Below are 24,409 nucleotides of genomic sequence, written 5' to 3'. Positions count from 1 at the left end.
TTCCTAGTCTTGCTTCTGTTCTCCATTGGTGCCACTTCAGAGTACAGTCCCAGAGCACCTTGAGTTTCCAGGTCCGTCTGTGACATTGCACCAAGTAGTGGCCTTCTGAGAGGCTATTCCGTCCATTCTAAGCTCTTTAGCAGCTTCCTCTGCCTTAACTCTGGGCCTCAAAGATCTGCAGGGGACTCCAGTCTTAATCCTGTCGCCTGTCTGCCCTTTGTGCCCCCTTGAAAACTGCATCGGGTCCAGAACCATCCCCTGTGCCAACTCCAGCCACTGCACCATCCCCTGTGCTGATTCCCTGTGCCTTATTGCTGAGGTGGATGTGCACCCTATTGTGCTATCTGAATACTATCCACCTCAACTGAGATTACGCTCCGTTCTGACAGGCATGTAGCCAAAAGGCAATTCTCCAGATGCTGAAACTTTGCCCATACTACTTGGCCCACACTTTACACCATTGTTTTTGACACTGACGCGAACACTAACAATTACAATAAAGGGGATGATAATGTTCCGCAGTATGACAAGGAGAACTGGTATGAAGAACTCCAAGATGCCAGGTGACTGGATACTTCTTCAGATACTGGCCTTGTGTCTCCCTCGCTCCTTCTAATGGAGGAAAGCGCCACCTTTGCAGTTGTTATGCATAGGGCAGCAGACTTTCTAGACTTAAAGCTCTCCATTACGGAAGTGTAAATTAATGTGTTAACTGAGGTATTGCAAGCAGGTTTGGCCATCACAGAGCCTATGTCGCCATTTATGGAGTCCCTCCCAGATACTCTTTTGGACCCTTGATCAAAACCATGTTCACATCTACCTCTTAATAAGCAGATCAATCATCTTCATCATCCTGCACCAGGTGACTGAGCCTTCCTTACAGATTATCCAATGCCAGAGAAGTTGGTGGTAGAGACGTCCACTAGAGAAGTTAATCTCAATACTTTTCCTACCCCTCCGCTTGATTGTGAATCTAAAAGATATGAGAGATTTGGAAAATAGATTTTCTCCTCCACTAGCCTTGCTCTGAGGTCTGAAATTCCCAGCTGCTTTCTAGGTCGCTACTCACATGCCCTTTGGGGCAAGGTGACACAAGTATTACTTGATGTTTTGTCCTTTGAGCATCCCTTATACAGGCCATTCAGGATGGTCATAATGCAGCAAAAAAATGTATATGCTCTGACATGGACACAACTAGCTGATTGTGTTGAGCTATGGGCACTTGTGTGGCTCTTCAGCATCGTGCCTGCATGAAGTCTGCAGGCTTCTCCAGGGATGTTCAAGCATCCCTGATAAACATGCTGTAGGAAGCTTGCTCTGTATATACTAGATCAAAGAGATATATAATGTGCGCAGAGTCCAGGGGTTCCCCAGAGGCTTGACAGAGGCTGAAATATATTATACTAATGCTCTATTTGTGGTAGTGTGGTAGAACAGTTAGGCTTATCAGAGGGTAGTGCAAAGCATCTGTTGTACACACACACAGGAAATAGAAGAAGCACACACTTAATGACTTAACTACAGACCAATGGTTTTTATATTGTAAAAATATATGTTCTTAATTTATTTTTAGAACCACAAGATTCAAGTTGCAGGTAATACCTTAAACGTTTCGTATATGGCTGGGATTCCATTCACCAGTAGGTGGTGAAAGTGTCAACTTCGCTCTGGAATCTCCAACTCACCTGTTGGGCCCATTTTCCAGTTGAAGGCTATGAGGACCGCCTCATCTGAGGAGTCATCCCCAAAGGCTACAAAGGCCACCCCTGGGGTTTTGCTAGGGGGTTTGTTTTTGGGACAAGAAGTGTCTTCAGTGTGGTGTCCTGTCTGTCTCCATTTGTGACACCATGCCTTAGTGGCATCCCAGTTATTACCCTGATACCCAGTTTTGTTTTGGGATGTGTCTTGAGGCCCACCCACCTGAACAGGTTTTTGGGGGCCTACTGAGGAATCTTTCTCTTTATTTCTAGGAGTGTCACCCACTTTCTCCTGGGAAGGATTTGTAACCTCTTTCTTTTGGTCCCCCCAGTGGAAGTCTTGGTTACCCTAGTCTTTACCCAGTGGTCTACCTTCTTTGCCAATTCTTGGAGAGAAATTGGACCTAGATCTGCCAGATACTGATGCAACATTCCATTGAAGCAGTTACTTAAAATGTGTTATTTCATAAACAAATTATAAAGCCCAACATAGTCATGCACCTAATTTCCAGTTACCCAACCATCCAGTGTTTTCACTGAGTAGTCTACATAATCAACCCAGGTCTGGCTCGAGATTTTGTGACCCCCCTGAACCTAATTGCATACTCCTCAGTGGAGAATCCAAAGCCCTCAATCAGGGTAGCCTTTGTGTGGTCATAGGATTCTGCATCTTTACCAGAGTGTAAGGAGTCTATGCCTACACTTAGCAGTGAACAGTTGCCAAAGGAGAGCTCCCGGGTGACATCTGCTTAACTTTCTGGTTGCACAAGCCCTCTCAAAAGCTGTGAACCACTTGGTGATATCATCACCTGCTTCATATTTTCAGACAATTGCTTTGTGGATTTTTAGGATATCAGTATTTTCTTTAACCCTATTTCTTATGTTGCTGCCACCATTAATGGGTGCTAAACCCATTTCTGTTCTCTCCCTTTCTAAAGCCAGGAGCTGTTTCTCCAAAGCTAATCTTTTGACAATGCATGCTAAAACGATGCCCTCTTCATTGAGGCTGCCCTAATGTTCAAAAAGGAACTGGACTCCCCTGTGGAAGATCCAGATCCTGTGAGTACTATCTGTGGAGACCGGCATCTTGAACCCCTGGTCTCCTTAGTTAGGAGGGGGGAGTTCATCCTCCTGATCCTTAAGTTGTTCCCCATCTGAGGGGAGGTCTTCCTACTCAGCAATGTGGTCCCTTACTCTTCCAATAGCTCCGGTAGCTTGACCTTGGTAGGGTGGGAACCTGTTTTGATTTTCTTGAGGCTGCAGAGATTCCTTAACTCTTTCATCCCGAGATGGAGGTAAGGGGTGAGGTTGAGTTCAATCACCATGTCGTCCGACTTACTCATTATGTTAAAGTTGGGACCACTTTTTAAAAACTAAAAACTACTTCTAGTAACTAAATCCTAGCCTAATAATAATTTTTAAACTTAAAAAGAGAAGCTAAGGGGACTTAACCAAGGCCCTAGCAGGACTTTTAAAAATTTGGAAAAATAGTCATTATCAAAAATCAGTTTTCTAAAGACAATTTTGGAACTTAGTCATGTGATCAGGTATTTGCTGAGTAGTCCAGCAAATGCAAAGTCGTAGACCCCACCGCTGATCTACCAATGTAGGAAGCTGGCTCTGTAGATACTACATCAAAGTGAGATATAGTGTACACAGAGTCTAGTGGTTCCCCAAAGGCTTGACAGAGGCTGAAATAGGTAATACTAATGTTCTAATTGTGGTAGTGTGTTCGAGCAGTCAGGTTTAACAGAGGGTAGTGCAAATAATTTGTTGTACACACACAGGAAATAGAAGAAGCACACACTTAATGACTTAACTCCAGACCAATGGTTTTTATATTGTAAACATATAGTTTCTTAATTTATTTTTAGAGCCACAAGATTCAAGTTGCAGGTAGGTACCTTAAAAGTTGTGTATTTCACACAGGTATCAACAGTACTTGGTTTGAAATAGGTAAGTAGTGCAGTTTTTTTAAAATTATTGGCAAACAGCTATTTTAAAACTGGACACAGTGCAACTTGCAAACAGTTCCTTGGGGGAAGAAAAGTTAGATCTGCTTACAGGTAAGTACAACACTGACAGTCTCAGTCTCTGGGTCTTAGGATGTCCAACGGTTGGGGTTCAAGTTAACCCCAAACACAGCAACACTGAGCCGGTCGGGTGCAGAGGTCAAGGTGGAACAAAATTATAGATAGGGGGTACTCTGAATCCAGTCAGCCAGCAGGTAAGTACCCGTGACTGAGGTCAGACCAGGGGGGTTTAGAGGAGCACTGGAAGGGTCACAAGTAGGCACCAAACACACTCCCTCTGCAGGCGTTGTCGTGGAGGGGTGGAGAGGTCAACCCAGGATGGGCTCTTCCTCACAATCGCCTGGGGACCCTTTCTTGCTGGGGGACCACCTGGACAAGGGCAGTGGGCATTGGGTGCACAGGAGTCAGGACTCGCGTATCTGGAGTGAGGTGGGAGTTCTTAGTTGTAGGTTTCTTCAGACAGAGCCGCTGTCCTCTGGAGTTCTTGGTCCTTTTGGGTGAAGGTCAGTCCTCTGGAGTTGGCAGAGGTCACTGGACCTGCTTGACGCATCACTGGTCTTTTGGCAGGTTCTCTGAAGCAGGAGAGAAACCGGTAGGGCTGGAGCCAAAGCAGTTGTCGTCTTCCTTCTTCTCTGCTGGGGGTTTCAGCTTAGTCCTTCTTGTAGGTCTCCAGGAATCTGGTGAACTGGGTTCAGGGATGCCCTTAAATACAAGATTTAGGGGCATTACAGGAGTCAGAGGGCAGTAGCCAATGGCTACTATCACTGACGGTGGCTACACCCTCCTTGTGTCCACTCCCTTTGGGGAGGGGGCATATTCCTATCCCTATTGGTCCCTGTCCTCCAAACCAAGATGGAGGATTCTGGAGGGAGGGGGCCACTTCAGCTCTGGACACCTTCGGGGTGGTCCAAGCTGAAGTGGTCACTCGTCCTTGTTTTTCTTAAGTGTCCTGCCAAACTGGCCGCCAAAAGTGGGGGCAAGTCCAGGGGGCAGGCATTTCCACTAGCTGCAGTGCCCTGGTGCACTGTAACACGAGGCCTGAGCCTTTGAGACTCTCCGCCAAGTGTTAGTTTCTGCAAGGGGGAGGTGTGAAGCACCTCCACCCAGAGCAGGCTTTGTTTCTGGCCTCAGAGGGCACATAGGCCCTCCCCTCATGGGGGTCAGAAACTCATCTGCTAGTGGCAGGCTGGCACAGACTAGTCAGTCCTTCACTAGAGGACTGAATAAAATACAGTGGGCATCTCTAAGACTCCCTGTGTGTGCATTTGTTTTAATAAGTTCCACACTGGGAACAGTGGGGGTTTATTGTGCTGAGAAGTTTGATACCAAACAAACCTCCCAGTATTCAGTGAAGCCATTATGGAGCTGTGGAGTTCGAAATATCGAACTCCCAGACCATATACTTATTATTGCCACACTGCACTTAAAATGTTTAAGAATGGACTTAGACACTGTAGGGGCATATTGATCATGCAGCTATGCCCTCACCTGTGGTATAGTGCACCCTACGTTAGTGCTGTAAGGCCTGCTAGAGGGGTGACTTACCTATGCCACAGGCAGCATTTTGTGGACATGGCACCCTGAGAAGGATGCCATGTCGCTTTTGTGTGTTAGTGTTTGTGGGGAGAAAAAGGAAATCTACTATGGCAGTGTTCATATGTTAGGTGAGGGGTCCCTTAAGGTGGCACCACACTTGCTGCAGCCCTTAGGTACCCCCCTGGTCACAGGGCTCTTGGTACCAATGGTACCTTTTACAAGGGACGTATCTGTGTGCCAGAGGTGTGCCAATTGTGGAAATAATGGTACATTTTTAGGAAAAGAATACTGGTGCTGGGGCATGGTTAGCAGGATTCCAGTACACACTCAGTCAAATCAGCATCAATATCAGGCAAAAAGTGGGGGGTGACTGCAACAAGTGTCAGTTTCCTACACATGCCTTTTCATGGGTCTCGCGTCTTGGGCGAAAAAGCAGACTCAGCCCTGGAACGGTTTAAGGAGAGTAGAACCAACCACATTTCTTGGGATTTTAGTCTTCCGCTAGGCAATTCCACTTAAAAATTTGCCCTGTTCATGGCAGTATTTGGGGTTTTCACTTTCACCAACACCAGGCCTCTCCACCATCTCAGCTGGCCTTTCAGCTCTTCCTTACCAGAGGCCACAGTTCACAAAGACAAGGCTCAGGACAGCATGCAGCTCAGTCCCCTGCCCCTCCTGTATCGTTGCCTGCACACTGCCATCCTGTTTGAGGCAAGATCCAATATTTGCTCTGAGGGTGGCAGGTCATAACTTCAGACAAGTGGGACCTCCAAAGTCTTTTGGCGCTACACGCTCCATTTCTTTCTTACTTGCTGTACCTTCCACTGCCATCAAGTCAGCGGACAGCTAACTCAGTGTTTAGCTTCTGAAGGGGAGTTCGCCTCGGGTATTCCTTAACCCACCCCTGATGATGGTGAACCCCCTAACATCAAGGATTTCACTATCCGCATGCTGAAGTCACACCTCACTCTTTCACAGATGCTCCTGTTCACAAAAGCTAGTCTGGAGGTGGTACAGTTTCATGCTATTTTTCCCAAGAGCCGAAAGTTTAGGACATTCAGGCTATGGCCCGATGTTTAAGCCCCGGTCCTGTAACTCAGTGCAGAGGACTCTGAGAACCCTGGGATTGTTGGACTTCTGCATTCACATACCAGGTGGCACATGTGGCTGTACAGTGGCACCTTAAATCCCAGTGGGCACAGCATCCGGAATCTGTTGGATTGCATCCAGAATTTGGAGGAGACTGCAAAAGACCTTCAGTGGTGTTTACTAGACATGACTAGGGTCAGCGGAAGAACCCTCTCCTTACCTCACCAAGAACTGACGATGGTCACTGATTCATCCCTACTGGGTTGAGGAGTTCATATGGGAGAGGTGGAGATTAGAAGCCTCTGGTCTTCAGTAGAGACTTTTCTCCGCAGCATTTCTTTTGACTTGAGGACAGTTAGCTCGGTGTTAAAGACCTTCTTTCCCACCATCAAAGGAAGGGTGGCCTAGGCAGTCACATTTCCACATGGAATTGCCACAAGCAGAGCATATTTGGGTTGTTGTGCCTCTGACAGTAGCTGGACCGTTAAGGAATTTCTCTGGTGACAGAACCTCTGGGGGGACCTCTAATGCCAGGACAGTCGTAACTTAGCAGTTGACAGTTAGGGGATCACCTGTTGTGATGAAATGTTTGAAAGGTCTGCAACGTTTATTTCTGCCAACACCCTTTGTGAGCCCACAGTGCGACTTCAAATTTTCCTCACTTTTCTGATGAGTCACCCTATTGAGTTGCTGCATAGTTGTCCATTGATACTTTGCACATTGCAAATGCTCGTTCTTATCTTTAAACCATTGAGAAGTGTGAGCAAGCTGCATGTTCTTTCTGTCAACCCACCTTGTACAACATTATTTCTGGTTAAGTTACTTTTGAGGAATCTGCCTCCTTTATACTGAAAGTGGTCACTCTTTCATGTGAGGCAGGCTATCACTTTTCCAGAATTCTTTGCTCTCACTCATCCCACTAAGGAGGAAGAGAGACATAATTCTTTGGACCCTAAAAGGGCACAATGCTTTTATCTTGATTGCACCAAAGAACATCTGGTGGATGGCCAGCTCTTTGTAGGGTTCTAGAGCAAAGGACAGTCCAAAAATAGGCCATCACCAGGTGAATGTTCTTTGCATAAAGATCTGCTGTGCACTGGTTAAGAAGCAATCTCCAGAATGGTTACAGGCTCATTCCACCAGGGCCAAATTTGATAGCACTGCATTGGCATGCAGAGTGCCTGTCTTTGACATTTGTGAGGCAGCTATGTGGATATCGATACACACATTCACAAAGCACTACTACCTCCACAGTCCAGTCTGTCGGTAGGGGCAATTTGCCAGCTCAGTCCTGCAGGATGTTTTGGTCTGAGCCAGTTCATACTCACCACCTTGGATTTACTGCTATGGTATCTATTCACAGTGTGAGAAATCTGCAGTTGGAATTATCCATCATGACAAGTTACTCACCTTCTATAAAAATCTTTCTGGTGAATACAGCTTAAAAAAGCAACTGATGCCAGCGCACATGTTAGGTACTTCTATAAGCAGCGCTGCTTGTCACTTCTGGAGTCGAATGAAGTCAGGGCCCAACCGCACAACACCACCTACCAGCAATCAGGATTACTGTTATAAAAGTTTCCGAATACAGCCCTACACCTGGGGACTATTCACAAGGTGAGGAATCTGTGGTTGGATAGAATATCCAGCAGAAGGATTGTTACTGAAGGTAAGTAATGTCTATGTGAATGTTTTTTAAAGTTGCCCTCAAAAACTGTGATTGTTTAGCAAAACTGTCTGTAACCTTTGTGTTTTTTTTTTTTTTTAACTTGAAGATGTTTTATTGGTACAATTTGTTTTAAAAGCAAACAATCAGAAATCCTGCATCCGTTCTAATGCTTGTTTATGTTAAAAATAGGAGTATTATAAATAGTCACCAGTTGCAAATTTTACAAATCTGTATACGTTTCTATATTGGAAGCACAGACTGTAATGTAAGTTGAGCTTACAGCTCCCTGTGTTTCCTTAGAGCACTCACCCCAGCAGTGAATGCTTTTTCGTTAATGAACTGTATATATCACAGTGAATTTATGAATGCACAGCTTGCCTTTGTAGCAGATATTACTCTTTCCCACAATCATGCAGTGGCATCCAGGGGCAGTATAAACTGGTGACCAAAGGGCTTGTGCCGCAGGGTGTTGGGCCCAGTTGTCCTTTGGAGAAAATGAAGACTTGGTGTCTTTTACTGCAAACAATATGACCCGGTGTTGGCCGATAGGAATTCAGAATCCCTGAGTTGTCCAAATTCCCTCAAAATGTGGCTTTCTCAGCATGCCTCATCTAGAGCAGTTGATCATAAAACTTGTGGGCAATTGAATGCTAGATGCTTCTCTTTGCCTTAATGTATCCATCTCATATTTTCTATAGTGTGCATACAGATTCCCATTTCCTGTAACATCTATATGGCATTATACAATTTTAGATTTTATTAGGTGCAGCACACTTCCTATTTTGGTTATTGAGCAGTGAACTGATTGAATTGGACTTAGTATTGTTTCAAGGAATACTAAAATCTTTGTGGAAAGTCTTAATAAAGATGATGTATCTTGTAAAGATGAAACCATCTTCAGTTGAGGCACTCTGCTTCTGACACCAAGGACTGCAATTCTGGTATGGGTCATAGACAGTCTTTTACAGTTAAGATCCAGAAAACCAACAGATATTAGGTATTCACTGTGAATAAGTCTCACAAATCATCTTTATTGGTGTCACACCCTGCTACCATTTCATCAGTGAGCAGCGTAACGCTTGTTCCGTCAATGACAAAGACACTGTTGTCTATGAAGAAATTGTTGTCTGCACCTCTGTCGTTGTCGAGGACATGCAGAACCATTATCTGGAACAAGCAATGTACCATTCATGCACAAAACACTGTTGACAACAAGGGAGCCATTAAACGCAGGCGCCAGTTGACTGCAACAGCCCCATCAAGGATGACAACCTAGTCAACTAAAATTCCTCCAACTATGAAGACAGCATTGTAGACACTGGGTCAGACAACGGTAACCTCATTACAGGAACAACAATAATACTTTTGACGATAACTGGAACCACATTGATACCAATAGGCCATTGCTGTCTACCATTCCACTGCAATCAGTGAGTTCACCAGAGCCTCTATCAAGGTTATTAGAAGGAGACACGTTCAGTGATAGTTATGATAATAATGTGGAATAGGAAATGATGCATATTTACTCAGATGATAATAGGAAGTCAACATGAATATTCCACTGAATTATTTGGATTCTTTGAACATATACTTAAAGACTTCTACAAAAGTCTACTTTCACCTACCGTGAATACTCCAAACAATTGGCCTCAACCAACTATTAAAGTTTTGCCTTCCCAATAAGTGCCCCACTACCACCACCTTCTAGATATTGTCACCTGGTTACTGTTCCTTCTCAGCCCGCTGCACCAGATCCTCGCACTGTCCTTCATTTGACTATTCCCATGATACAGATATTGAACCTTCTTACTCACATGACAACGGGAGTTAAAACCAATGAGATGACACTGATAGTGAGCAGAAGGATGACGTGCAGAACACTTCTCAGGTAACCAGATTCCCAAATGGATTGCCTGTATTCTGTTTGATGCTGACAAAGATCCCATCCTGCCTGATAATTGTCTATCCAGGTATTTGACCATTTGTGGGAAGAAGTCCCACATGAGAATTTCAGCCATAACATAAACAGTGGTGGCAAATATGGACAATAAATATTAAGCTCCTGAACCTTCTCCAGATCTTGTGTCAAATTACAACCTACTCCATTATTTATGTGTGCAGCAGCACAGTGATGTACTTGGAAACATTCACCCCTTATTGCGGTACCAACGAAAAAGGATGCCATCTGGAAATTATTGGCAAGTATGTAGGAGTGTATGCAGCGACTTGGCCAAAATCAAAAATTACCAAAACCTCCATTAAAACAGATACAAACAGACCATTTCTTGGTGACTCATGAGAGACAGTAAACAAATGAATTAAAAAACTGTTTATGGAAAGGCAGGTACCAATTGGCTAATTACTATCTCTTATGTTAAATATATGTCGCACCTTCAATCATCAAACAAGCAGTGTACAAAAAGCACAAGGAGCCTTTCCCTTTTAAGGCCAAGATCGGTCCTTCTGAGCTTGACTCTTGGACACCCCTGCTCCCTTTAGCATTCATACTGGTTGATTTTGTCTGACATGGCGCAGCATCATTACAGACCGCTATGTGCTGGATTTTATCAGATATAGAGTTTGCCTCACAAGCACCTCCTTCACTTACCAAGAAAGAAATCATCTCCATCTAGAGGTGCTACAAAATGAAATCCTTAAATGTCTCGACAACGAAGAGATAGAGCATATGCCAAACAAATGAAAATCAATGGTTTTACGCTTCCTTTTTCCCCATAAAGAAAAAAGTGCAAGATTGCACTATTAGACCTGAGGACTACCAGCAAATTGCGCAAGTAACACGATTCAAAATGGTAACTTACTCATCATACTTTGGTCCGTAAGTGTAGGGGTTGTCATGATGGCCAGATACTGAAAAACTTTCAGATTTCAATCCAAGTTCAATACTTGAAAAATCTAAGGTTTATGGTTACATTGTCTCCTCAATTTGTGTTTTATTCAATTACACCAGTGGAGGCCTGTCAAATCTGCATAAGTGTGTTTCCATGCTTTGACGATTGGCTTGTTAAAGAACCCACAGAACAAAAAGTGAACAGTGCAAATCAGAGAATCCTTGGCCTCTTCAAACAGCTTCAATAGACGTTAAGTATGGGAAAGTCCAATTTATCTCTCACCAGGATCATGTTAATCCTAGGAAAGGAAATATGCTGAAACACAGTTTCTGTTGCAGGAGCAGGCGAGAGATTTCCGAGCTGAGTCCAAGATGTTCACTAACAAAAAGAAAACCACTGCTCATAAACAAAGTTTGTGCATGCCCATAGTGGCTCAGTATTTGTGAATGCTCCCCTTGGAGCAACAAGATCTTCATTGGCAACAAACCACCAGTCACTGGGATGAGACTGCACTAATGACTTTGGCTGCACGGAAGACACTGCTTGATTGGGCAAAACCTGCACATGCAAAGCCCACAGATTCATTCAACAATGGGTGCATACTAGAAAGGATTGGACACTCATCTTCAGGAGCTTGCAACAAGGACACTCGACCCGAAGCAACAGGCTATCTAAATGCTCAGCACTATTGCTGCTGTGAAGAGATTTTCTGCTGAGTGTCCAACCTCAGGAGGTATTGATATAAACAGGCCATGTCAAGGCTCTGCTTTGGATTTTCAAGCAAGAAGGAATAAAAGACACAAAGTATATCAATTAAAAGTATCTGTCATTGAATGCTGCTGCATGGTATCACATTGACAGTGGACCACATACCATGGCTGCACAATGTTTGAGCAGACATCTCGAAAGAAAGGACACAGATTGTCACAAGTGGGATACTGATTCCAAACACCTTCATTTGGTGCTACAAAGATGGGCAACTTTGTATCTAGATATTTATGCAACGCCTGAGAATGCAAAATGCCTGCTCTTTGCAAACCAGTGGTGGTCCACAAAAATCCAAGGAGAAGCACTTTCATTGCCATGCCAGTTGTTTTCCTCTGATTCCACTGGCCCAGAGGATTCTGCGGAAAGCCAAATGAGAGCATATTTACCTTATTCTAATTGCTTCAGCGTGAACCGCACAATTCTAGTGCACTGACCTGTGGAATTTAGCCATTGACAAACCAATCCAGTTCAAGGTGGTTCATTATCTCCTATCAAATCCTACATCACAAACCAGACTCCTTCCACTTAATCACATGTCTGCTTCAGACACAGAGGTTGCATCATCACTTCTTCATAGTATATTGAGTGTCGTGCAAGCAGTAAGGATTGATTCACTGAACAAAACCTACACTTCGACGTGGAAGACATTCTGTATCTGTGCAGAACTGTGTAATCTGAATCCACTGCAAATAAACCCTCAAGAATTCCCTGCTTCAGTTCACTGCTTCTGGCCTTTCATACTCTTCAGTAGGAGTCCATCTGACTGCAGGATCCAGATTCTTACGATTTCCGAATTAACAATCTGTTTTCCTCAAGGAAAATCAGAGTTCATGAACGGGTTATTCCAGAACTTTCCCCTATAGACAAAACAACCTTCCCTGTAGAATTGAAATACTGTTTTGTGCGCCGTCATGAGAAGCTTGCTGGAACCAATCCACAAGTCTTCATTGCATATGCTTTCAAGGAAAACCATTTGTTGGAGGCATGTGTGACAGCAGATGCACATGCTGTAAGCATACTCCTGCCATCTAGTGTGTGGACCCGGATGCGGTCAAGTTGTTTTTCTTCAAAGAACTCTTCTCTAGTCACAAGGTAGTGTGCCTCCACCTCTTGCTAATAGTGCAAATGATCATTAGCTTCATTGTTGGATTATTTTCTTTCCACCGTTTGGTTTAGAGGTGTGTTACTGACCTCCGGATCGACGTTGCGGTGTTCGCTTTGGTCTTCTTTGGTTCCTCTTCCTTCCATCGGTGTTTTTGCTATTGCGCCTTCCCGTTCTTGAATTGTCTCAACACACACAGCTTCGATCAAAAGGGCATTGGGCTGACCCCATCTGGTGCACACACCCCCTCTTTTGAGCTCTGTCATCTCCATGCCTCACCTTTGATGGAACGGGTGGCTCTCTGATACTGCCTTTGGTGTAGCTCCAAATACTCCTGGGCCAGTGTACTTCAGTTCTGTAACCTTTGTCCGTCACCCAAGCACGACAAGGCATCCTGCGATGCCCGCCACTCCTTCCAGCTGGAGAACACTCTTTGACACGGTCTGGATCATCACTTGTAAATGTTGCGCAAAGTTGGAGACAACACCCCAACTTCTGTGGCACTGAAGATTCTGAAGGGGAACATCAGCCAGAGCCGTCAGCAGGCGAAAAAAAAGGGCTTCTTGTTCTAAGCAAGTTCCAGCACCGACTTGAAGATTGAAGACCTCTGGCCCGCTCAACTGGTTGTGAGTACAGCCACTCCTCCCCTAACTCCTTGACGCAGCTCACACTCTGAACAAGCCCACCGCAAGAGCCAGACAGCAAAACTGGAGGCTCAAACAGGCTTCTAGGCCGCCACTGCCTTTGGGCCATTATCAGCACTGAACTTCCACTTCTGACCCCACACCAAGCTACGTCTCGGCACCATAGAAAATCCTGAAGCAGAGGCCTCCACATCAGCAACAAAATATCCTTCGGAGCTGAAGCCTTCGACACCAGAAGCCCACTCTGCGCTGACAAACCATGCACTAGCACCGACGCCCTCGGAGCTGAAACCATCATCTTCCATTTGCTCCATGGAACCTGTCCTCCAGAAGCTCCAGGACGAAGGAGATGCTGGCTGGCAGCACAGCATTATCCACTCCACATGGGGTGTATCCTCGCCCAGCCACCGGCGCCCTTCATTCAGGCATCCAAGAGACAGCTCAGCTTCGAGGAAGCTCTAGAATCTCCACAACAAACCAAGCAATGGAAGCGACACAATAAGGCTACCAGTCCTAGTCCACACCCTCAGCCACTTGTCCCCCCACTCCCTGCCTTCTTCCTTGCACTCCACCATCCACCTTCTTTCCCTGCTGAACCCCTTCTTTAATCACCATAGGGGTAACAACACTCTGATTTTGGGGATCAACACACTGGGTGGGGAGATCATTGTAGCCCCCTTCCAAATCCCCTCCCCTCCCCCCCCCCAAAAAAAACGGTGGGGGTGGGGGAATCATTGTAGCCCCCTTCCCAACCAAACTTTTCATAATTATTCTATTAAAGTATCTACAGTGTGATTATTAGAAGTGAGGGTGGGGGTTTTGAGCATATTTTGATTCCCTTTCCTTTAATATATTTTCCCAGCGTGGATATAAATGACAAAACATGTTAGTGATGGCCCATTAGAGAGCGATTTACTGCTTCTCATTTTTTCAGCTTAAAACATGCACTGTTAGCACAATGATTCTTTTGCCAGAGCCTGCCCATTCACCACAGGATCACTGAGTTAGAAGACCCGTGCTCCAGAGGTAGCCGCTTAGGATTCCTATGATGTGGACCTGCCAGGGGACACAGACCCAATCTTTACCCTGCCTGTCCCTCACCACCACAAGACAATATCCACTACCATGAGTCCTTGGTAAGGCTGCCTTATTCCGTAAGGTCAACATGCACAGGGATGTTATTAAAGAGAATTTTCTGCTAGAAACTCGGACCTCCTCACAACGTTCCATGCAGTACCTCCCAATGCTCAAAGCCATGCTTGATGGTGCTGCAGCTGCTCGCTGTATTAGTTCCAGCAGATACACTTGGCTCCTTGTCTCCTGCTTCAGTCAGGAGGTTCAGCAGCATCTCCTCAACCTGCCCTTCGATGGGAAGCATCTGTTAAGGCCCCAGGTTGATGCGATGCTAGAAAAGATATAAAAGGATACGAGACAGTGAAAGCAGTGGTTGCCCTCCAGACACCTGCTCCTCATGGGTTCTTTCGTAGATCTGGGTACCAAGATAGCTCCAGACCACCTCTCACAGGTGCCTTCACCTGCTTTCAGCGTCAGTAGGCTCATCAACCCTCCGCAAGGGGCTGCTTCTGAGGGACATACTGCGGTAACAGCTCCAGAGGCAGCGGTAAAGGTGTTTACCTCATAGGACCTGCCTCTGCCAAGCAGTGACTTGCCCCACATTCCCCCGATCACTCAACATCTGTCAGGGAATGACTACAGAGGTTCTTCCCCACATGACCAAATGTCCCCTCAGACCAGTGGGTATTAGACGTCATTCAACATGGTTACTGTTTGGAGCTCACTTCCACACAACCCAACACACCACCTCTAGACAGATCCTCCCCCCAGAACACCAACACCCTCTTTAAGAAGAAGTTTAAGCACTTTTCCTCAAAGGAAACATAGAGCCTGTGCCACAGCACCTACAGGGTTGAGGGGAGTAATCCCTTTACTTCAGGACTATTCTGGACCTCAGGCCCCTCAACAAGTATATTGTTTCAGAACATTTCCACAAGGTAAATCTTCTGGATGTCATTACACTGCTTCAGAAATACGACTTCATGGCTACACTCCACCTCAGACACCTTCTTCATCATAATTCATTCAGCGCATCAGCGCTGCCTCTGGTTTGTGGTAAGTGACAAACCCTATCAGTTCAAGATGCTGGTGTTCGGCGTCACCACTGCACTTAGATTGTTTACAAAATGCCTTTCACTGGTAGCCACGCACCTGCGAAGACCGTGCATCCACATTTTTTTTATATGTGGATGATTGGCTAATAAGCAGTGCAGCTCAGTGTAAAAATGCACACAGGCCACCGTAAACCTCTTAAACCATCTGGTGTTTGACTTCAATGCTGTTAAGTCTCCCCTCCAACCTCTTCAACCCAACGCTTTTTAGGGGCAATCCTCAATGCAGAAGTGGGTAAGGCATACCCCAACCCTGCAAGGGTCCAGTTCTTCCACGTCTAGCTCCTTCTTTTTCAGCCAAATCAACAGGTCACAGTCTGGATGGTCATTTGCCTTCTTGGCATGGTGGGCTCTTGCATTTCTGCAGTTCCCTTTGCCAAGTAACACATGAGCCCACTGCAAGAATACTTAATGCATCAGTTGTCGCAGGTAACAGCTCTTTGGGCCAATCTAGTGTTGATCAGCTGCTGCACCCATCAGATTCTGCAGTAGTGGAACACCAGCAAATTGTTGCAATCTGTCACAGAATGGGATACGCATCTACAAAAACTGACCGTTCAGGACTAGGGAAATCCTAGTCACCACGGTCTCCACATTAGTTGTCTGGAGCTTGCTAGCTATCCATCTAGCACTGAAGGCTGTGAGCAAGGTCGTCCTCTTCCAAACGGACAACATGGCAGCCATGTAGTACCTACAGAAACAGGTAGGCATTCGCTCTCTCCAGCTGTCTCATCAATCCCAGGCCATTTGGAGGTAGCTGTTCACCACAGCAAATCAAGAACAAGCATTGGCAAAGCCAGTAGGTCTCACTTATACAAGTGCTATTGGCTTTGGCAATGAGTGTTCCGATGCTGTACACGTGACTGCTGTTCAGCATGGCTAACAGTTAGTGGCATGGAGTGTCTGAGTGGAGTGGGGAGTAGAGTGTTGTAGAGCTGAGTAGAGGGGAGTAAAGTTCAGTCCTTCAGTGGCAGTGTGTGTTGTGGGGTGGAGTGGGTTGTGTGGAATGAAGTAGTGGGCTGGATTGGACTGGAGTTGAGAGGGGTTGGATTGGATTGGGGGTGGATTAAGTGGAATGGGGTGGATTTGGTGCATTGAAATGGGGTGAGGTGGATTGGATTGGGGTGGATTTGAGTGGTGTGGATAAGATTGGATTGGGGTGGGTGGTTTGGATTGGAGTTATTGGGATTGGGGTGGATTTGATTGGACTGGAGTGGGGTGGATTGGATTTACCCAGGTGGATTAGATTTACATAGGTGGATTGGAATAGAGTGGGGTGGATTCAATTAGATTCACAGGATAAGAGTGGATTGAAGTTGAGTGAGGTGGGTTGGACTGTGGTGGACTGGATTGGGGTGAGGGAGTGTGGTGGATTGGGGTGAGGGAGTGTGGTGGATTGGGGTGAGGGAGTGTGGTGGATTGGGGTGAGGGAGTGTTTAGTCCACAGTCAGCAGCACATCTAGCAGATCGCAGAATGTAGAGGGAGACCCCCTAAGCAGGCACAATGGCAACTCCTATCAGAGTTAGTGACCTATCTCTTTTCTTTGTTGTTAGTCCTAGACATAAACGTTTTTGCAGTTCTGAACAGTGGACAATGTCGAGAATACCAGTCTATATAATAATACCTCACCCTCTTATTGAGAGAGCAACCAAAGATCAGGTTTTACTAAGATCATGTGATTCTTATTGACTGCATGCATTTTCTTGCCAGATTAAGGGGGTCATTACAACCCTGGCGGTCAAAGACCACCAGGGCTGTTCTGGAGGAAGCACCGCCAACAGGCCTGCAGTGCTTCACAAGGAATTACGACAGTGGCGGAAGCACCGCTGTTGCATCGCCAGGACCGGCTGTTTCCCGCCACAGAGGTCCTGGTGGTTTTAATCCGCCAGGGAAGCGCTGCTTGCAGCGCTGCCCAGGGGATTACGAGCCCCCCTACCGCCAGCCTTTTCATGGTGGTTTGAACCGCCATGAAAAGGCTGGCGGTAAGGGAAGTCACGGGCCCCTGGGGGTCCCTGCACTGCCCATGCCACTGGCATGGGCAGTGCAGGGGCCCCCGGCCACGGCCCCGTGTAGCTTTTCACTGTCTGCCATGCAGACAGTGAAAAGTGCGACGGGTGCAACTGCATCCGTCGCACGGCCGCAACACCACCGGCTCCATTTGGAGCCGGCTCCTGTGTTGCGGCCGAGATCCCCGCTGGGCTGGCGGGGATCTCCTGATGGGTCGGCGGGAGTGTCGCCGCATTGGCTCGCCAAGGTCGTAATGAGGGCCTAAATCTCTTTTCAGAGTTGACTGTGGTGACCTGATTCCTCAGGCTGCTCCACAAGCACCCTCAAACTCCTTTTTAGGGTCCCTTGTGGAATCTAACCTTGCCGTTCACCTCGTCAATGGGGGTCTCCATTTGAATCTTCTAATTTGTATTTTTTATTTTTTTTTCTTCAGATTTCTGACTTGCAATTGGCCTTCCTTTTGGTGGTTACTTCAGCCAGGATGGTTGAGGAGCTTCAGCCTCACTCAACCTTGATGCATTTTAGACCTTTGCAACCGAGAAAGTTACTGTGTAAACAAAATGATAATGTCTGTCAAAAAGTGATCTCTGAATTTCATTTGAATCTAACGGTATCCTTGCTGCCCCGTTATTGTCCACTTCACTCCTCCAGTAATGAGCAGAGGCGTAACAGATTGGTCTGAACGTAGTCTGTCTCTAGATGGATCTCACTTTCGATAAATGATGTTAGGAATTGGTGGGTAAAGGCCCCAGCCCCCGCACCATCCCCTACTGCTTCTTTGCCAATTCAGTGACAGTTAATGCAGCTACCCCAGCTCTTCAGTGAGTGTCCTTATTCAGCCAATCTGCCCAGCTGAATCCTGAGTATTTGTGCATTCATTTATTGAACGGTTCCTTAGCAGTACAATAAGAGGGTGCTGTAATAGGGCAGTATTGTCATTGACTCAGATTTGGTATTGAGATTTAGGCTTCCCAAAATGTGTTTGATTGGTCAGAGATAAAGATTAACTAGTGAGAAAGCATTGTTATACTCCAATGTATATTCAAAATATCAATATAAATAGCTGGTTTGTGAGGATATCGAATTATTAATATGGCAATAAAGATAGACATCACAGAATCATGAGATTAGAACTAGCTTGAGGGGTTTGGAGCACACTTGCTTTTAAGAATCTGGTTGGAAAGATCAAGGTCGAAATATCCCTGAAATTGCTTAGGGTAGGGCCTTATTTTTCAGCATTTACCACCATAACTGTTTCAATAAATTATGGTTATGTGCTTTCATTTTATAATGAACAGAGTGAAAAAGAAACAGAATTGTAACTTTGTTGTAAAAGCAGAGAAAATGTAGGAAGATGAACTAAAGATTTGTTGGTTTTTTTGTGTTTTTTCAGGTGCTCCTATGTGGAATGCAAGAAATTGACTTGAATGACTGGCAAAGGCATGCCATCTATAGGCATTACACAAGGACAAGCAAGCAGATAATTTGGTTTTGGCAGGTGTGTGTTTCGTTCTTGTCTTTTCAAAGATGTCAAGTATTGAAATTAAGTCAATGATGCTGGGGAAGTGATTTAAGGGATATACTACACTTTGAATGTTTCTTTTCAGTGGTCCAGGCCTGCCTCCTTATTATAGTTAGAATACACAAATGGTGAGGAAAAAACTCACATTTGCACTCAACAGCTTAGTCTGGCAGTAAGAGTGCCAGGTCCTTCTGCTGTTACCTCTTTACAAGTGAACTGCAAAAGCACAAGCTGAAACATACAGGTATTTTACCATATTTGCTCAAATTCAGGGCACTGTCATTTCATAGTTGCTATACTCTAGCCTCCCTAGGCTGTAAGGAGAGGTGCCATGGGCAATGGCTCCAGCCTGCTTCTCTTTCCGCTTCCTCCAGAGTTAAAATTGATGGTTCTGGAACATGGCTCAGATTAACAGGCAGGTGTTTGTTCCGAGTTTGCCATCTCCCTTTCTAGGTTGTAGGGGGATACTCTTTGCTACTGTGTAGAGCTTTTCCAGCATTCTGCAGGTCCAGTGTGAGATGGTGGACTAAAGCGAGGAACTGGTCTAAGAGGGAATTGCAAGTTGAGGTGGCTAACCTTGGAGCACATTATATACAGTGGCAACTGGTGCTTTGGTGCAGCTTCAGAGGATGCCTACCCTTCAAAAGAGATAACCTCTTCTATTTTAGGCTGTTGGTTCAGAGTGGTGGTGGTATGTTAGATTGAAGATACAGTTTATTTCTGGTGGAGGGGCTACTATTAAAAAGTAGTTGCTTACATGAAAAGTTGTAAGTGGAAACTGCTGGTCCTGTGGGGAGAAGTCTTCTTGGATGGGTGTGATCCTGGGGCTTTCTGTACTCCTGTGGCCCATGGGTAGACTATCGTTGTGGTGCACCTGCTACTGGTGTGGTCACACTTGGAAGCCAGTCAGAAATCCAACCCAGTTCATCTCACCAACACAACCTACCACTAGTGTTTTGCCAATATTACACAACAGGTTGGCCAAACATATGGACAAGCATGGGTGTGACAAATTATCCTAGCAAAGCAAATTCACACAGCAAGAGATCAGTACAAATCAGGAAAAATAAATCATACTGATCAAAAGGATATGTTCATCAGAGATCCAGAGCTCATGCTCTTGACTCTAAATCCCATTGGGACCAGAGTTCCAGATTCCACATACCATGTAAAGAAAAATGGAAAGGAGACAGGAAACTTGGGCCTAGAAATCATGTGAGTTATACAGGAAGAAACTACCACCACTCAACTAAGTAAGAAAATAAAAATCAGCTTCTCAAGAGAATGGGACCTTAGAAACCTCAAGCACTCTCATCATGAAAATCATATGATCAAAAGTTAGCCAGCCCTTGTCGAGACTACCGTCTGTTTTGTCACTAGCAAATGAGAAGGTCAACTATCCAACCTATGTTAAGACTTTCCAGCATCTTGACACAGATAGAATGTCAGACTACCTCAATCAGTGAGCCAAGAAGGCTTATAGCATGAAAGTACTGTAAATTGAACAACACCCTTTGGCCAAAAAACAGCAAACTGACCAAAAATGCAGAGATGCAGCCACAGAAGCACATCCACTGACAGCTAGTGCCTTAGCTCTGTATCAGAGTTACTCATCAGTGGGCATTCAGCACACAAACACACCCTTAACACTCTGTGACTCCTTACTAAACACTGAAGCTGTTTCATAGATCTAATATAAACATGGTTCACAGAAGATGTTATCACAGTAATGGAAAATCTACACCCAAATGTTTTATGATTTTACCCATGAAGGTAGTTGCTGGCTGTAAAGGAAATAATAATCTTCACAAAGTTGAACACTATTCATGACATACAAGTCTTCAGCAAATACAATGGTATATGGTCTAGTCATTAAAATGCTATAGTAAAAGCAGTTCGCCACTGCACTGCAAATTCTGTCCCATAGACATTCCCTACAAGGAAACTTCCACCAGAGAGTAGGCACTACTGTTAATAGAAGCACAACCTACTTGCCTCATTATCAGCACAAGACCACTCCCTCAACACAGTTCTGCTCAGTGGCCTTAATGAAGTAATAAGACAGTCAGTGATTATCACTGATCTGGATGGCAACCAGAACATTACCAAGAAACAGGACACATTTTCCCCTTTCAAAGTTAGAACACCAAAGCAATGGTCCACTAGATTGATAAAACAGAGCATATTGATGTAAAACGGAGGAGTTGGATGCTAAAATGGCAATGGTGTAAATCCAGTATTGATGCTGCCCAGACATGATGCTGATTTCGGTTTTACCCTAGAGGAAAAAGAAGTTTGCACAGAGCTAAATCTGAAGTTTTTATGATGGCCAGTGCATTCTGATTTGAGAGGCTGTGCAGTCCTGCTATGCCACTGTGAACCTCTTTTAAAGTATTGAACCTCTGTCTCATACTTGATCCAAAGGTTGCGGTCCTCCCACAAATCCTCACAGCTTTCACTTTATAGCTGTTCCTCCTCTAGAGGACATATTGCTCATCTCTCCTTACCACATGACACATTGTTAGACTGCAAAGACTCCCAAATTAAGGCAGTACACTATGCCTTGTACACAAGTGACATGAGTCCAGCATCGGAGGCTGTACACTGGCTACCTATGGATATATGGATCAAGCTCTAAATCTTTTGTTCTCATCCTCACGGCTAGTGCAGAAAAGGACTAAGATACCTTTAAATATCTTACATTCAAGAATACCTCCTGTATAAATCCATTCTTGACAACTGCAAATCACCTTGGTAAATATGTCTTGAAACACCTAGACAATCAATGCTGATCATTTGGAGTCCATGGTCCAGACTGTGAAGTGCACAGACTCCAAGCCTGAGGGCAGAACTAAATTGCTTGCATTTCAGAAATGGCAAGAAAACTGAACTGTTCCAAACCAAGGTTAACTGTTTTTTTGGAAATGGGAGCAGTGGCTGAAGACTATTTGACGGCGGTCATCCCTGCATCAATTAGACGGTGACCTGCTAGTAACAATATTAACATGGTCTCTCATCTGCCGATGCCTGAAGTATCCGTGAGGAAAAAACATAGTACATTTAAAAGTCCAAATTAAATTAACAGTGTATGGGGGTACTACGCTAACCTCATCAACGTGCTGTCAATCAGCCAGCTGTGTATCTACAACAGTGTCTCAATAGGTGTTATTTATAAACATAATTTATATACTTAATGAATAAGAACATCACAGGTAAGCACTCATCTTACAAAAGTCTATATTAATATTTTGAAAGCAGTAATAAATGTGACAGCATCAACATTTTTCAAGAACAAGTGATGAAAACATGAACTTAATGTGCTCGTAATAATAGTACTTGTGGACTGCACAAGTGAAACACAACAAATGTTAAAATACAGCAGCATATGGGTTACCGAATTATAAATCGCAAGTAAAAAGGAGAAGCCCAATTTAGCTGTTTCAGTTCTCGATGTTTTGACCCTTGTTTATTTAAGGGTCATCATCAGAACAGAAAAGAAGAATGTAGTGCTATTAAAAAAAGAAAAGGAAAAATGTTAGATAAAGAGAATGAGCAAAAGGGAAGAAACAATGGTGTCTCAAACGTCCACCAACCTGGAAGGTAATCCACAAAGAGTTCTCACGAGGACCAATTAGTGAAGCAACCCATCCAGAACCAATATATACTACAATTCACAGTGGCATCTGGACGGTGGTTAGGTGTCCTATTAATCTAAAAAGAAGCTCAAAACCCCAGTAATCCCATTATGTTCATTCTGATTTGCCGTGGGGAACAAAATACTTCAGAGGAACCCATCTTAAAAGATTGTACTAATGTAGTTCGGATTTTGAGCCCATGCAGTCTTGGAATCAATATGTATAACTACATCATCCAAAAAAAGAAAATATAACAAGGATTATAAAGACCCCTCAGTAGCAATAAATGCTTCCATTAGGGATTTAGTGCTCACCTCCTCGCAACTTGGAGGAGCTTATAATGTAATAGACATGTTCTCAAAATCTGCATCATAAGAGGCCTGGAACCCAATCACACACTAGGACTTTGAATCAGTTAAAAGCTCACGTTAATGATAAAAAATGAAGGTATTTTGCCAGAATATTTGCCCGTTGAAAGGGTAGGATTTAATCGCTTACCTGCAAATTTCAGTGGAAGACTCGATCAGTAACCACTCGATATATGCAAATTAATCACTTTATTCTAAATTAAAATGAACATGAGAAAACACTAACCATGAATTTAATCCATATTGGGTGGTCCTATCTCTTAAAATCAGAAGAATAACCGCTTAGCTGTATAATCTGAGAGAACCGCCACAAACTATTGCAGACACCTGGTGGAGATGCCGAGAGAAGCATCTTATAGCAGACGTACTCAACGTCTTGCAAGCATTTGCATTGCAATAGGGTGCCATTTGCAAGAGTTAAAGCTATTGGCATTGTAAATAACAATGCCTTTTATTTATCTGTTTTGGTTTTGAGTGTAGGGGATGTATGTGGTGTGGAATTATGTTTGATTTGAAATTTTGTTGTGGAACTGAGTGTCTTGTGTAATTACGTATCTAAAACACTTACACATTGAATCCTCTTTTCAAGCCTGTACTAAAGGGTCAGGCAACCGAAACACAGGGTTTTATTTCAGCGTCACTACTTCTCACACTATGTTCGCCCTGCTCTCACCACTCGTTCTCCACTCCTTTCTTCCTGTGGCTTGGTGGAGCACATTTGTTATGTGCATTGCCAAGGCAACGTTGAAATTTCTCATTGGCTGACGGTGTTGCCAAGCCCGTGGTGTACAGGTTTTCTTAACCCCTCAGTGGAATGAGCGCATAGCCGCTATTAATAGAATTGCCATTGTCCACGTTCTGTCTAAGCGGCTCCAGGAATGATCCCGAAGATGTTTTGATTCTAAGTGAGCTGTGGATTCACATTAGCCACATTTCCCATTAAACTCTAAACATATGCAATCACAAGAATTGGTATGTCTTAACGTTTTGCTTTCACATTTCCCAACTATAAGACGCTAATTCTTTAACAGCATAGGCTAGTTAGTGACATTAGTGATTTTAGAATGGACACCATTCAATAGCTTTCCTGCTGTCAGGTAGGTTTCAGACTGTACTGCATTTCCGGAAGTAGTGGTAGGGGCAAGTAGGCTAGGTTGTGTCACTTCTCGTTCTTTGGATGTGAGGTGGTGCTTCATGCTGCAGAGATCTTCTCTCTCTCTGATTTACGCCGGTCCTCTCCTGCTCCACTGTTGTGTATGATTGACATCTCTGCAGCACTTGTTTACCATATTCTACCTGAGAC

The 24,409-nt window shown here is 44.6% G+C and overlaps 1 protein-coding gene across 3 annotated transcripts in view; it reads left to right on the top strand.

Annotated features, from left to right (window-relative positions):
• Positions 1-24,409, top strand: part of ITCH (itchy E3 ubiquitin protein ligase) — a 779,961-nt gene that overhangs the window by 676,278 nt on the left and 79,274 nt on the right. For all 3 annotated transcript variants that reach the window (XM_069243816.1, XM_069243814.1, XM_069243815.1), the window contains one exon: positions 18,975-19,079. In XM_069243816.1, coding sequence (XP_069099917.1) covers positions 18,975-19,079 — 105 coding nt within the window. The remainder of the gene's footprint in view (positions 1-18,974; positions 19,080-24,409) is intronic.

This window comes from Pleurodeles waltl, chromosome 7, assembly GCF_031143425.1.
Source record: "Pleurodeles waltl isolate 20211129_DDA chromosome 7, aPleWal1.hap1.20221129, whole genome shotgun sequence".
NCBI lineage: Eukaryota > Metazoa > Chordata > Amphibia > Caudata > Salamandridae > Pleurodeles > Pleurodeles waltl.
This window is presented reverse-complemented; position numbering and strand designations above follow the sequence as displayed.